The sequence below is a fragment of the Oncorhynchus tshawytscha genome, linkage group LG20 (assembly GCF_018296145.1).
Source record: "Oncorhynchus tshawytscha isolate Ot180627B linkage group LG20, Otsh_v2.0, whole genome shotgun sequence".
Taxonomy (NCBI): Eukaryota; Metazoa; Chordata; class Actinopteri; order Salmoniformes; family Salmonidae; genus Oncorhynchus; species Oncorhynchus tshawytscha.
The window spans coordinates 38,912,779-38,928,513 of NC_056448.1; the positions used below are offsets into that span (position 1 = coordinate 38,912,779).

General features: G+C 44.0%; 1 protein-coding gene across 2 annotated transcripts in view; it reads left to right on the forward strand.

The window, feature by feature from the left end:
- nek6 (NIMA-related kinase 6) overlaps positions 1 to 14,516 on the forward strand; it is a 79,299-nt gene extending 64,783 nt beyond the window's left edge. For both annotated transcript variants that reach the window (XM_042302631.1, XM_042302632.1), the window contains exons 8-10: positions 3,654 to 3,748; positions 12,945 to 13,058; positions 14,400 to 14,516. In XM_042302631.1, coding sequence (XP_042158565.1) covers positions 3,654 to 3,748; positions 12,945 to 13,058; positions 14,400 to 14,510 — 320 coding nt within the window. In that variant the 3' untranslated portion in view covers positions 14,511 to 14,516. The remainder of the gene's footprint in view (positions 1 to 3,653; positions 3,749 to 12,944; positions 13,059 to 14,399) is intronic.
- The last annotated feature ends 1,219 nt before the right edge of the window (positions 14,517 to 15,735 follow it).

Consider the following 15,735-nt stretch of genomic DNA (forward strand, 5'->3'; position numbering starts at 1 on the left):
TTTGAGAAGGACAAATCAAGATGTTATGCTGTGAGGTAGATGTTTAGTCTCTCCTCTCCTCAGCTTTTCTCCACTGGACAAAGGAACAGGATACCATTTATAACCCCCCACCGTAGCCTGGGGTTGACCAATTAGAAGTCCTTGCAGTACAACTTGTCCAATGGCCAAATAAAAAGTATCCTGCTCTCGACTCAATGTACAGACCAATGAAATTGTGGCACACGTAGCTCTGAGTTCAGGACGGACATTCCACAGATTCTAAACAGATGTTGAACAGAAACCCAACTCCTATTTACATTGACAATTCCCTATTGACCATTAATTCTAGTACTCTCGTCCTCTCATCCTCTGCGTTGTGTATTTATCTTCAAAATATTTTTATACTTGGACATGTTTTGGAAAGGCACACACACCTGTCTATATAAGGTCCCACAGTCGACAGTGCATGTCAGAGCAAAAACCAAATCATGAGGTCGTAGGAATTGTCCGTAGAGCTCAGTGACAGGATTGTGTCGAGGCACAAATATGGGGAAGGGTACCAAAAAATTCTGCAGCATTAAAGGTCCCCAAGAACACAGTGGACTCCATCAGTCTTAAATGGAAGAAGTTTGGAACCACCAAGTCTTCCTAGAGCTGGTCGTCCGGCCAAACTGAGCAATCGGGGGAGAAGAGCCTTGGTTAGGAAGTTGACCAAAAACCCAATGGGCACTCTGACAGCATTCCAGAGTTCCTTTGTGGAGATGGGAGAACCTTCCAGAAGGACAACCATCTCTGCAGCACTCGACCAATCAGACCTTTATGGTAGAGTGGCCAGACCGAAGCCACTCTTCAGTAAAAAGGCACATGACAGCCCGCTTAGATTTTGATAAAAAGGCACCTAAAGGACTCTCAGACTGTAATAAACCAGGTTCTCTGGTCTGATGAAACCAAGAACTCTTTGGCCTGAATGCTAAGCATCACGTCTGTAGAGAACCTGGCACCATCCGCCCAGAGAATCATGCTGAAAGGAGCAAAGAATGAAAGGAGCAAAGTACAGAGAGATGAAAGGAGCAAAGTACAGAGAGATCCTGAAGTGAAGGTTCACCTTCCAACGGGACAATGACACTAAGCACACAGCAAGAACATGTAGGAGTGGCTTCGGGACAAGTCTCTGAATGTCCTTGAGTGGCCCAGCCAGAGCCCGGACTTGAACCTGATCGAACATCTCTGGAGAAACGTGAACATAGCTGTGCAACGACGCTCCCCATCCAACCTGACAGAGCTTGAGAGGATCTGCAAAAAATAATGGGAGAAACTCCCCAAATACAGGTGTGCCAAGCTTGTGGCATCATACTCACGAAGACTCAAGTCTGTAATTCCTGCCAAAGGTGCTTCAACAAAGTACTGCGTAAAGGGTCTGAATACTTATGGAAATGTAATATTTCAGTTTTTTTTATAGAGATTTGCAAAGAATTTGCTTTGTCATTATGGAGTATTGTGTGTAGATTGATGGGGGAAAATGACAATTTAATAAATTTTAGAATAAGGCTGTAAGGTAACAAAATGTGGAACAAGTCATGGGGTCTGAATACTCTCCTAATGCACTGTAATTGGTTATATAGGTATGTTTATGTTAGAGAATGATGTGTTGATGCAAATGGCTGTGCATATACCAGAGCCAAGATATCTTGTGTTGTGCCTTTGTTATTCCTAATCTATATCAATGACCTTGCTGCTGGGTCTTCTACCGTACTTCCTATTCACTTTGGTGATGATACCAATTTTATTTGATCACAAAATAATTTTGAATCACTAATTAATGAAGCCAACTCAGGCATAGCCAAATTTTCTGAATGGTTCCAGATAAACAAATTATCTTTAAATGTATAAAGAAATCAAACTTTTTTGTATTCACTAGTAAGAATAAAAATTATAGTAAAAAAAAAAGACCCAGAATCTCTATTGATGGGAATGAAATGAAACAATTCACAATTACTAGATTCCACTGAGTTTAATTTATGAAAAGTTCTACTGGAAAGATCATATACAATTTGTCTGCAGCAAAGTGATGAAATCTGTTAGTATTTTACCTTTATTTAACTAGGCAAGTCAGTTAAGAACAAATTCTTATTTACAATGACAGCAACTTAACTCTTTTCTATAGCTTAATTGACCCATATCTCAATTACTGGAATATTTTCTGGGCCAGTACATATATATGCCTTCTAACTACACAAATGACTCATCCTGCAAAATACATTTGCAAGACTAGCCACCTCCTCTAATTACCTGGCTCCATCTGCACTGGGAGTCAGTCAGCCTGATGAACCAAACTGCTCAGTAATCTTCTCCATATAGCCGAACACTCACACATTTAAACAAAACAAATATTATTCTTTTTTCGGGATTACTGATCAATTCATTCATACATTTATAATTAGTATGTTTTGTTATCTGTTTTAACCAACTTGTTTTATTCTTGTACATAGGTATTGTATATATTTTTTTGTGGTGTGGTTTTCATATCAGCCCTTGGGCTTCCAACCACACCTGCACATTGTTTTTTATTTATCTGTATTGTTATCTATCACTTGTTTTCTTTGGTGCAAATAAATAAAACTTGGCAACTGCTCACAGTATCATGCTTTACTAAGGTTGCTGATCTACGCATGCATTTGCCTATGTAAATATATTCTGTGTCTGCTTTCCCCCCTTTAGGTAGAGATGGAAAGATGGGCTGGGTTTTAGGGGGCTTGGGCTGGAGATGGAATAATTGTCAAACCAATAGATGGGCTGGGTTTTAGGGGGTTTGGGCTGGAGATGGAATAATTGTCGAACAAATTAACATATGATGCATGTTGGTTTTGTGGATTGACTTGTCACCCCCAAAAAAGTATCAGTGTATTGTCGCTAGTGAGGTGTTTTATATATTGGTATTTGATTCTCTTTCCATTATTAGCTGCTGGTCTTGGGGCCCTATTCAATCAAAAGTTGGCTAAATGATTTTGGGTATAAAAATATGCAGTAAGTCATGTCAGAAGCTAGCAGATTACTTACCAACAACAGCTGCGAATTCCACGTTTTGAAGTTCACTTTCCTTGTTTTGGCTAACACTCATGAATACTGCACTGTGGGTCAAGAGTGCAGTATTTATTTGGTTTCATAGCACAAGTTTTGTTAGCACATTTCTCACACTGGCTTTTAGCCACAGAGGGAACAGGCCTGCCCCGGCAAGTTCAGGGGGGTGCCTAGCAACACGTTCCTTGGAGGAAGTCAACATATGCATTGAGTGACAAAGTCCCATGATTTGTGACTTTGTTTGGACCGAACAGCTAGCACGACAGCTAAAATGGCTTTGAAAAAAAAAGATTTGAGCTAATAGAGAAACATATCTAACTACATTATGGCATTCACTAATCATAAAAGATTGACATATAAAATAAAATGTAGGTACATTTGTGGACAGAATTCACGTTTACTCAACCTTTTAAGTGTATTTTGTATTGTCACTATCCACTCCCATTGGCAAATCAATTGGAATTGCAAAGTGTTGCGGTAGTCATCAGTAAAGCTATGTATTAATGATTGCTCAAGCCCCATGTATTTGTCTCAATTTCAAATGTATGATTTATTGTTAAAAAGCAGTTGTCTAAAACCAGAACTTTTTGTCTCAGTGGGGACACCATACTACATGTCTCCAGAGAGGATTCACGAGGGTGGCTACAACTTCAAGTCAGACATCTGGTCCCTGGGATGCCTTCTCTATGAGGTAGGTTTACTGCTTTTTCATTTGAGTCATTTAGGAAACAGTCTTATCCAGAGCGACTTACAGGCGCAATTAGCGTTAAGTGCCTTGCTCAAGGGCACGTCAACAGATGTTTCACCTATTCTGCTCGGGGGTCTGAACCAGCGATCTTTCGATTAATAGTCCAACGCCCATAACCGCTAGGCTACCTGCTGCTTAACAGGAGAGAGTTAGTGCTCGGCTAGATCACACTCCTGCATACCCACTAGCTCTCCAGGAAACATTTACATATCTGAAACACAGTAGGACTGCGGACACTCAAACTATCAATTAAACTAAATCCTGCTTGGCTGGCAGAAACACATCTAGATGGAGAGGCCTATGTAATTGTAACGGTTCTCTTTTGGTGAAGGAGAGTCGAACCAAAATGCGGCGTGTAGATTGCGATCCATGTTTAATCAACAAACGTAAAACACGAATCAATACAAAAACTACAAAAAACAACAAACGTGGAAACGTAACGAAAACCGAAACAGCCCTATCTGGTGAAAACACAGAGACAGGAACAAGACACTAAGGACAATCACCCACCACCAACTCAAAGAATATGGCTGCCTAAATATGGTTCCCAATCAGAGACAACAATAAACACCTGCCTCTGATTGAGAACCACTCCAGACAGCCATAGACTTTGCTAGATAACCCCACTAGCTACAATCCCAATACATACACACCAAAACAAAACACACCACAATACAAAAACCCCATGCCACACCCTGGCCTGACCCAATACATTAAGAAAAACACAAAATACTTAGACCAGGGCGTGACAGAACCCCCCTAAGGTGCGGACTCCCGAACGCACCTCAAAACAATAGGGAGGGTCCGGGTGGGCGTCTGTCCATGGTGGCGGCTCCGGCGCGGGACGTGGAACCCACTCAGTCAATGTCTTAGTAGTCCCCTCTCCTCGCATCCCTGGATAGTCCACCCTCGCCGCCGACCATGGCCTAGTAGTCCTCACCCAGAAACCCACTGGACTGAGGAGCAGATCGGGACTGAAGGACAGCTCGGGAGTGAGAGGAAGCTCGGGAGTGAGAGGAAGCTCGGGAGTGAGAGGAAGCTCGGGAGTGAGAGGAAGCTCGGGAGTGAGAGGAAGCTCGGGAGTGAGAGGAAGCTCGGGAGTGAGAAGAAGCTCGGGAGTGAGAAGAAGCTCGGGAGTGAGAGGAAGCTCGGGAGTGAGAAGAAGCTCAGGCAGGTAGGTAGATCTACCAGATCCTGGCTGGCTGGTGGTTTCAGCAGATCCTGGCCGACTGGCGGATCCTGGCCGACTGGCGGATCCTGGCCGACTGGCGGATCCTGGCCGACTGGCAGTTCTGGCAGATCCCGGCTGACTGGCGGATCTGGAAGAGTCTGGCGGATCTGGAAGAGTCTGGTTGACTGGCAGATCTGGAAGAGTCTGGCAGATCTGGAAGAGTCTGGCAGATCTGGAAGAGTCTGGCAGATCTGGAAGAGTCTGGCAGATCTGGAAGAGTCTGGCTGACTGGCAGATCTGGAAGAGTCTGGCAGATCTGGAAGAGTCTGGCTGACTGGCAGATCTGGAAGAGTCTGGCTGACTGGCAGATCTGGAAGAGTCTGGCTGACTGGCAGATCTGGAAGAGTCTGGCTGACTGGCAGATCTGGAAGAGTCTGGCTGACTGGCAGATCTGGAAGAGTCTGGCTGACTGGCAGATCTGGAAGAGTCTGGCTGACTGGCAGATCTGGAAGAGTCTGGCTGACTGGCGGATCTGGAAGGGTCTGGCTGACTGGCAGATCTGGAAGAGTCTGGCTGACTGGCAGATCTGGAAGAGTCTGGCTGACTGGCAGATCTGGAAGAGTCTGGCTGACTGGCGGATCTGGAAGAGTCTGGCTGACTGGCGGATCTGGAAGAGTCTGGCTGACTGGCGGATCTGGAAGGGTCTGGCAGACTGGCGGATCTGGAAAAGTGTGGCAGACTGGCGGATCTGGAAGAGTCCGGTTGACTGGCGGATCTGGAAGAGTCCGGTTGACTGGCGGATCTGGAAGAGTCTGGTTGACTGGCGGATCTGGAAGAGTCTGGCTGACTGGCGGATCATGGCAGACTGACTGATCTGGCTGCTCCATGCTGACTGGCGGCTCTGGCTGCTCCATATAGGCTGACAGCTCTGGCGGCTTCTTACAGACTGGCGGCTTCTTACAGACTGGCAGCTCTGGCGGCTCCGTGCAGACTGGCAGCTCCTTGCAGACCGGCAGCTCCTTGCAGACTGGCAGCTCTGGCTGCTTCATGCAGACTGACATCTCTGGCTGCTCCATGCAAACTGACAGCTCTGGCTGCTCCATGCAAACTGACAGCTCTGGCTGCTCCATGCAGGCTGGCAGCTCTGGCTGCTCCATGCAGGCTGGCAGCTCTGGCTGCTTCATGCAGGCTGGCAGCTCTGGCTGCTTCATGCAGGCTGGCAGCTCTGGCTGCTTCATGCAGACTGACATCTCTGGCTGCTCCATGCAGACTGACATCTCTGGCTGCTCCATGCAGACTGACATCTCTGGCTGCTCCATGCAGACTGACAGCTCTGGCTGCTCCATGCAGACTGACAGCTCTGGCTGCTTCATGCAGACTGACAGCTCTGGCTGCTTCATGCAGACTGACAGCTCTGGCTGCTTCATGCAGACTGACAGCTCTGGCTGATCCTGGCGGCTGATCTTTTGGTGAAGGAGAGTCGGACCAAAATGCGGCGTGTAGATTGCTATCCATGTTTAATCAACAAACGTAAAACACGAATCAATACAAAAACAACAAACGTGGAAACGTAACGAAAACCGAAACAGCCCTATCTGGTGAAAACACAGAGACAGGAACAAGACACTAAGGACAATCACCCACCACCAACTCAAAGAATATGGCTGCCTAAATATGGTTCCCAATCAGAGACAACAATAAACACCTGCCTCTGATTGAGAACCACTCCAGACAGCCATAGACTTTGCTAGATAACCCCACTAGCTACAATCCCAATACATACACACCAAAACCCCAAGACAAAACCCACCACAATACAAAAACCCCATGCCACACCCTGGCCTGACCCAATACATGAAGAAAAACACAAAATACTTAGACCAGGGCGTGACAGTAATTGTAGTTGAAACACTGATTACTATTCCCAATACAATTCAATGGAAATTATACCCCCGGTTTGGCTGGGGTAGGCCATCATTGCAAATAAGAATTTGTTCTTAACTGACTTGCCTAGTTAAATAAAGGTTACATTTAAAAATAGAAAACATCCTTAATATTAGCGATTGTGCACCAGCTGTTAACAGAGACAGACCCCTGACCTGACGTCGCCGTTCTGTCCTGCTGATGTACAGAAAACCCAGCTAGATTTGTATTTTCCATATCCTTGTTCATCCATGACTCATGAAGCAGAGGATATTATAGTTCTTCGGATCACGTTGATAGGATAGTCTCGAATGGAGCTCGTCCGGGTTATTATCCAGGGATTGCACGTTAGTCAATAGAACGGATGGTGGAGGCAGTTTATCCACTCGCCAACGTAGTCCCTTCAGGTATCCTGCACGTTGGCCTCTATAACGCTGGCTCTTCCTCCTTTGAGTGTCAGGGATTTGGAACTGGTCCGAGATGAGCAGTATGTCTTTCACTTCCGATTCATTGAAGTAGAAATTCTCATCCAAATTGAGGTTAGTGATCACTGGTTTGATGTCCAGAAGCTCTTTTAGATCCTAGGAAACAATGGCGGAAACACTACAGTGCCTTCAGAAAGTATTGTTTTTGTTGTGTTACAAGGTGGGATTTAAAGAGATTCTCTAAGTATTTGTATTTTGTATTTATTATGTATCCCTATTAGCTTCTGCCAAAGTAATGTCAAAGCGGAAGAAAATTCGAACATTTGAAAACATGTATGAAAAATAAAACAGTAATATACACCATATATACAAAAGTATGTAGACACCCCTTCAAATGTGTGGATTCAACTTTCAGCCACACCCGTTGCTGACAGCTGTATCAAATTGAGCACACACCGCCATGCAATCTCCATAGACAAACATTGGCAGTATAGTGCTCAGTGACTTTCAACGTGGCACCATCATAGGATGCCACGTTTCCAACAAGTCCGTTTGTCAAATGTCTGCCCTGCTAGAGCTGCCCCAGTCAACTGTAAGTGCTGTTATTGTGAAGTGTAAACATCTAGGATCAACAATGGCTTAGCCACGAAGTGGTAGGCCACACAAGCTCACAGAACAGGACCACCAAGTGCTGAATCGCTCAGCATGTAAAAATCCTTGGTTGCTACACTTACTAACAAGTTCCAAACTGTCTCTGGAAGCAACGTCAGCACAATAACTGTTAGTCGGGAGCTTCATAAAATGGGTTTCAATGACCGAGCAGCCACACACAAGTATAAGATTACCATGCGCAATGCCAAGCATCTGCTGGAGTGGTGTAAAGCTTGCCGCCATTGGACTCTGGAGCAGCGGAAACGCGTTCTCTGGAGTGATAAATCACGCTTCACCATCTGGCAGTCTGACGGACGAATCTGGGATTGGCAAATGCATAGCGCCAACTGTAAAGTTTGGTGGAGAAGGAATATTGGTCTGGGGCTGTTCCTAGGCATTTATGGGGCACCTGACAAGACACATCGTATCTCACCTCAGTGTTGTATAGCGACTGAGTTATAGTACAAATACAAATATAGTATGGAGAAAAGTGAGAATGTTTTTTTTTACTTCTCTCCACTTCAATTGTTGAAGTTTTTATAGTTTCCCTCCCCACTAATTATTTGCTGTACGGATGTGTGTGTAACTGTGTGTGTGTACGCACACAAAATTAACAGAAACAGCACATAATTCCATTATTCTGGATGCTGACACTGTGTCAGCATTATTAAACTGTCAATAGCAATGCTTCTTCAGTCAGTCATGGACTTGGCATTCTTTGTTGATAAAGACTAGGGGCTGCATCACAAATGGCACCCTATTCCTTATATAGTGCATTGCTTTTGACCAGAGCCCTATGGGAGCCCTATGGGCCCTGGTCATAAATAATGCACTACATAGGGAATAGGGTTCCATTTGGGATGAAGGCTAGAGCTCGCTGGGCTTAAGGAGCTGTGTGCTGTGTTGTGAGGGAAGCTGAATGGTCAGCAGTATGTGTTGTGAGGGAAGCTGAATGGTCAGCAGTATGTGTTGTGATGGAAGCTGAATGGTCAGCAGTATATGTTGTGAGGGAGACTGAATGGCCAGCAGTATGTGTTGTGAGGCAAGCTGAATGATCAGCAGTATATGTTGTGAGGGAAGCAGAATGGCTAGCAGTATGTGTTGTGAGGGAGGCTGAATGGCCAGCAGTTTGTGTTGTGAGGGAGGCTGAATGGCCAGCAGTATGTGTTGTGAGGGAAGCTGAATGGTCAGCAGTATGTGTTGTGAGGGAGGCTGAATGGTCAGCAGTATATGTTGTGAGGGAAGCTGAATGGTCAGCAGTATGTGTTGTGAGGGAGGCTGAATGGTCAGCAGTATATGTTGTGAGGGAGACTGAATGGCCAGCAGTATGTGTTGTGAGGCAAGCTGAATGATCAGCAGTATATGTTGTGAGGGAAGCTGAATGGCCAGCAGTTTGTGTTGTGAGGGAGGCTGAATGGCCAGCAGTTTGTGTTGTGAGGGAGGCTGAATGGCCAGCAGTTTGTGTTGTGAGGGAAGCTGAATGGTCAGCAGTATGTGTTACTTACTTGTTCTCCCTACTGTATATGAATGCTTTCTGAAAGACAAGGAGGGTAGCAATATCCTTTCTGAAAGCATTGTATCTTAACAGTGCTGTATAGTTCCCCCTCCTTCCCTGTGTGTGTGTGTGTGTGCGTCCCCTATCCTCTCCCTTTGCCTACCCTCTGTTTGGCCCAATCCCAAATCAATCCCTAAGGCCTATGCCCCATGCACTTCTGGAGATTTGAGAGCATTTCCCCTTGCCCTCTGATAGGCTAGCTAGGTGGAAGTTTCACCATGTTGCTTATACCAATCATATCATCTCACATCTTCACAAGTGCATAGGGTTTAGAGGTCTATTTGGGATTGGGCCACTGATCATGCTAATGAGCATGGGTCACAGCTCAGGGTCAAAGGTTACAATCGGATTCCTCCCTATTAAAAATATAACCATCTCTATCAGGCAAGTCCATTCAGCCCATCTCACCATGACCAGGCATGAGAATGAAATACATGAGAGATTGAGAGATAATAAGTAATGATGAAATTAATGATGATGAAATACATTTCTTATTATACACTGGGTGGTTCGAGCCCTGAATGCTAATTGGCTGACAGTGCCAATATATCCTCCAAACACCGGCTTCGAGGGATTATCACTTTATTATTATCACGGGTTACCAACATATTCAAATAGTGGTTGACATATTTTCATAAACTTTTAAAAAATTAATTTATTCATACTATTTCATCCTTTCACAAGACATAGTCCCGACACAAATCTAGGGTTGCTAGAGACGCGAACCAGTCATTCAGTCTCTTTGTTTTATATCTATGGACGCGACCCAGTTGTTCAGTCTTTTTGTTCTGTATCTATGGACGCGACACAGTCGTTCAGTCTTTTTGTTCTGTATCTATGGACGCAACCCAGTCATTCAGTCTCTTTGTTTTGTATCTATGGACGCGACCCAGTCGTTCAGTCTTTTTGTTGTGTATCTATGGGATGTGACCCAGTTGTTCAGTCTTTTTGTTCTGTATCTATGGGATGTGACCCAGTTGTTCAGTCTTTTTGTTCTGTATCTATGGGATGTGACCCAGTCGTTCAGTCTTTTTGTTCTGTATCTATGGGATGTGACCCAGTTGTTCAGTCTTTTTGTTCTGTATCTATGGGATGTGACCCAGTTGTTCAGTCTTTTTGTTCTGTATCTATGGACGCGACCCAGTCGTTCAGTCTTTTTGTTCTGTATCTATGGGATGTGACCCAGTCGTTCAGTCTTTTTGTTCTGTATCTATGGACGCGACACAGTCACTCAGTCTTTTTGTTCTGTATCTATGGGATGTGACCCAGTCATTCAGTCTTTTTGTTCTGTATCTATGGGATGTGACCCAGTTGTTCAGTCTTTTTGTTCTGTATCTATGGATGCGACCCAGTCACTCAGCCTTTTTGTTCTGTATCTGTGGACGCGACACAGTCACTCAGTCTTTTTGTTCTGTATCTATGGGATGTGACCCAGTCATTCAGTCTTTTTGTTCTGTATCTATGGGATGTGACCCAGTTGTTCAGTCTTTTTGTTCTGTATCTATGGACGCGACCCAGTCACTCAGTCTTTTTGTTCTGTATCTATGGGATGTGACCCAGTCATTCAGTCTTTTTGTTCTGTATCTATGGGATGTGACCCAGTTGTTCAGTCTTTTTGTTCTGTATCTATGGACGCGACCCAGTCACTCAGTCTTTTTGTTCTGTATCTATGGACACGATCCAGTTGTTTGTTCTAAAATGTTCCATTGCCATACTGGCTGCCAACGTTCTTATCCCTTGCCTGCTAGCTATCCAACTACGGCTAACTTAGTCACGTCAAACAGTGCAGCCAGAATAACAGCAAAGTAGTTACATTTGCACTTGTTTAAGCTGTTTTCTAGTGACACTTATTTCAATACATCATAACAATGAGCTAATGAGGCACAATTTCACCTGGCATAGCAAATGTGCTCACTCGTCAGGACACTGTTGTTCAGAGGAGCTAGCCAACAACACAGCTACAGTAACACACTCAATTTAAAATGAAGCTTGAAAGCCTGCAAATTAGCTGGGTTTCATTTTACCTTTTTTCAACAGAATTATTGTTGTATATATCCATAAAAATGATGCCAGCCGATTCATGATTTCGACTGGCTAAGAAATGCTGTCTGTCTGTCTTTGTCCCAACACGTTCTTTACTATGGGACAGCTGGAGATCGAATTTGAATATTAAAACAATGTTACAAATGTCAGAGAAACAGACAGCAAGTTTTATACAAATCTCTGCTGTTGAAAACCTCATTTTAGTCTAAAAGAAATGTGAGATAATGTCTAGATGCTTTTTATAGTGGAGATTAAGTTTATAAAGTGCCTGGCTGGGCTTATGATCCAGCGGATTGCGCAGTCAGATGGACCAGAGTAAAAAGGAATTTTAACATCATAGATTTAGCCGGTGATAACTTGTGGAATAGACACTGCCTGGAATGCGGTATTAACCAATCAGCAATCAGGAATAGACCCACCCGTTGTATAACAGACCGTACACCACGGGTATGACAAAATATGTATTTTTACTGCTCTAATTATTTTGGTAACCAGTTTAGGGTAGCCTAGTGGTTAGAGCGTTGGACTAGTAACCGAAAGGTTGCAAGTTCGAATCCCTGAGCTGACAAGGTACAAATCTGTCGTTCTGCCCCTGAACAGGCAGTTAACCCACTGTTCCTAGGCTGTCATTGAAAATAAGAATTTGTTCTTAACTGACTTGCCTAGTAAAATAAAGGTAAAATTAAATAATCGCAATAAGGCACCTTGGTGGTTTGTGGTATATGGCCAATATACCACGGCTAAGGGCTGTGTCAGCGTTGCGTCGTGCCTAAGAACATCCCTTAGCCGTGGTATATTGGCCATATACCACACCACTTTGAGACTTATTGCTTAATCATAAAGAGGGTATAAAATGCTTTTGATTTCTACTTTCATGATTTATGAACTGAGAAGCTTATATGGTCAGTTGGCTTCTTTAAATCTGCCTAATTTGTGATAATGATGGCTTGAGTTTAGCTTGAGTAAATACCTAGCTACTGCAAAAGCTGTGCACCAGTCCAGTGTCCTGTCATTTTTATATGGAATTAATATCCTAACTAATGAGTCATCACAAGAGTATGAACTCTAAAGCACACAGCATGAATGGAATATTATCACCCAGGTTACATAATCCATACAACCACTCCTTCCAAACACATAGTAGTATGTCCTGTATATATTAGCCGTGTTTCTGAGCAATGACAAACCCAACATTCATACAATATAAATACTTTCAGGAAGATGCACTTCCTTGCAGGCAGGAAGTGCAGTACAGGATATTGCTTCATCCTATTTTTATATCATTTTTTTGTACTCATCCACCCAGTAACCACTGGTGTGATTTTGTTATAATGGCATTGTTATAATCCAGAATATTTTTTTCTGTAACAGATGGCTGCATTGCAGAGTCCATTCTATGGGGACAAGATGAACCTCCTCTCTCTGTGTCAAAAGATTGAGCAGTGTGACTACCCTCCACTCCCACCTGACCACTACTCTGAGAAGGTAAGAACAGGTCAGAGTAGAACCTCCAAGAACTCATTTGGAAGTTGCATTAAGTTGATTTTAACAATGTCATTCTCATTAAAAGCAAGTCTAAGAAGTGGTAGATCTGGTCTATGTGTGCTAATTCTTTGCTTCCCGGTATTAAGTTAAGTCTTTGCATCTTTTACTTTGGGTTTTGTACACCAACTTCAAACAGCTGAAAATACAATGAAAAAGGGCCTCAGTCTGAGCCACTCTTTTCAGTCATTGGCAGTTTAAGAGAGCAGTGTCAGAGACTGATTAGCTACAGCACTACTCCACTGGCACAGTATGACAGAAGAGGAGCAAGACTGACAGCACTTTAAATGAGGCCAGACAAAGCCTTGTACACCATCACTCTACCAGATTAGCCTTCCACACATAGCACTTTCTGCCCTTCACCACCATGCCTCTCCATCTCGCCCTTTCTCATTCTCCCTCTCATTCTCTGGTGTAGCCCCAATCTGTCTGCCTGCATGTCTGTCTCTCTGCTGCTCCATCTCTCGCTCTTTTGTCCCATTCTCTCTCCTCATCTTGTTCTCTGAGTGCAGCCTGTGTCTATTTTCCTCCCTATCTAGTGCTGCACCTGTCTCCCCTTTTCCATGTCTCTCCATCTCTCTCTCTAGTCTTGCTCCCTCTCCCCGGTCTTGTTTTTTGCTGAGCGAAGTGACAGCTCAGTGTTAGCTGCTTTGGCGATTTAAAGGTCAGGACTCCAACAGCTCATGTCGCCACTCAAATCAGAGCTCTGGAAATGGAGTTTAAGACAGGCGCAGGACACGCTGTGTCACTAAGGTGTTTCTCCCCCCCCAATCGCCTTTGATTGGCATTAGAGTCCCTCTTTCTGTCGAAACTGATGAAACAACAAGGCACAGACCAACTACAACTTTCTGTAGGCATTACTCATGCTTTAGGCACTTCCTGCAGCTGACAAAAGAAGTCGTTGTTCGCCAATTCGCCGAAGCTTCTGCACATGGTTTTAAAATGCCAAAATGTCTTGTGATGAAATGTTAGCAGTCAAAGAGATCTGATCCATCCCTATGTGGTTCAGTTACAGTTTAACTTTCTCTGTGCTCTGGAGTCCCTTGGTTAGGAAGTTCTGATCTTTTAAATGACAGCAGGGGCAGACTCTCCCAATGGATTGTATGTTCATGGACGTGGAAATGCATTGAACTTAGCTTTAACAATTACACTTCTTATGTAGGAGTTTTGAAAGTCATCTTCGGTCTGTGACATTTCCCATATGTTCGTGTTAGAATATTCTTAATGGGCTGTTATGTTTCGTACAATAAATAATAAACTGAATGCTTCTTGTGTCATCCACAGTTGCGAGACCTGGTCAGCATGTGCATCAAGCCCGACCCGGGCCAGCGCCCTGACATCGTGTTTGTTCTGCAGATCGCCAAACAGATGCAGCTGTGGACCGCCAGCACCTAAGCCCCCCTCCACTTACCTCCTCCGTGTGGACCCCCATCCTGACTGAACCACAGACCACCAGACCCACTGCCAACCTGCCTGGCTAGGACCAGGTTGTTTAGCTCACGTCTCAGAATTCGAGGAACTGATGAAACGATTGAGAGACTGGCATGACTGGACTGACTTTTTCTTTATCTTCAAATGAGGACTTAGACTTAATGCTGCGCTCATGTTGCGTCGGAAACTCGGGACCTCCGTTTTAAGTGTAGAACTTCCTCCCAAGTGGGGAAATTCGGGATCCGACTCTTCCACCTAGGTTAGCGAGTCGCAAATTTCCGACATTATGTGAACGTGGTTTAAGTCCAGTTGTTTTTGTCCTCAATGACCTGGGGAGTCACTTCGTTCGGTGGTCATGGGGATTTCTGTTTTTAGACTGTAGCGGTGATTCCAGAGGACAGCATCTTGTCTGGCCTCTTCGCTAACAGGAGAGAGCTCTGTCTCACAATGATGTCACAGAGGGTTCTCTCATCAGCTAGGCAGGCCTTTTTTTAACTAGGCAGGGGTTGCATTCCAAATAGATCCTGACTTTTTCAGGTAAACCGTATGAATTGAAGGCCTAAATATAAATCTCTTTCAGTGCTGTTTATTTTTCTGCCTTACACACATTGTTTAGAAATAATTATTTTTTTAATGTTGCTTTAAATACCTCTGATCTGTATTTTGCATTCTTGTGTAGTGTCGTTTGTAATCCTAAGGCATTCAATTAAGTGGACTTTGTTTCATAATTAACCATAAGATACATGCAAAACATTTGAGTCAGCGTTAGGTCCTCCCAGGTCACACCTCGTGAGTTCTCTGCAACATGAGACGCTTGCTACAACCACCAAGCAACACTGGTTTGAAATGGACTTCAGGACTTGATAACGTCTCCCTTTTCAAGGACCTCAAATGGCATAATATAGAACATTGTCAAGGCTTATGGCCCCAGCTTTGTAAAACTTTGTTGTTGTTGAAAAACCTAGTCTAAAGTTATTTGCAGGAAACTGCCTGGGTGATGGGTGTTATGCTGTTGCTTGACACCCATGCTATATTGTAATTGCGTGTATAGATCATAAATGCAGTTGACTGTCCACTGATGACTTCGTTCAGAGAAGGATTTTAATTTGAGATGTACTGTGAAATGATTTACATTATGTAGAAACAGCGAGAAGAACAGTTACAATTGTGCTGTAGAAACATTTAGAAA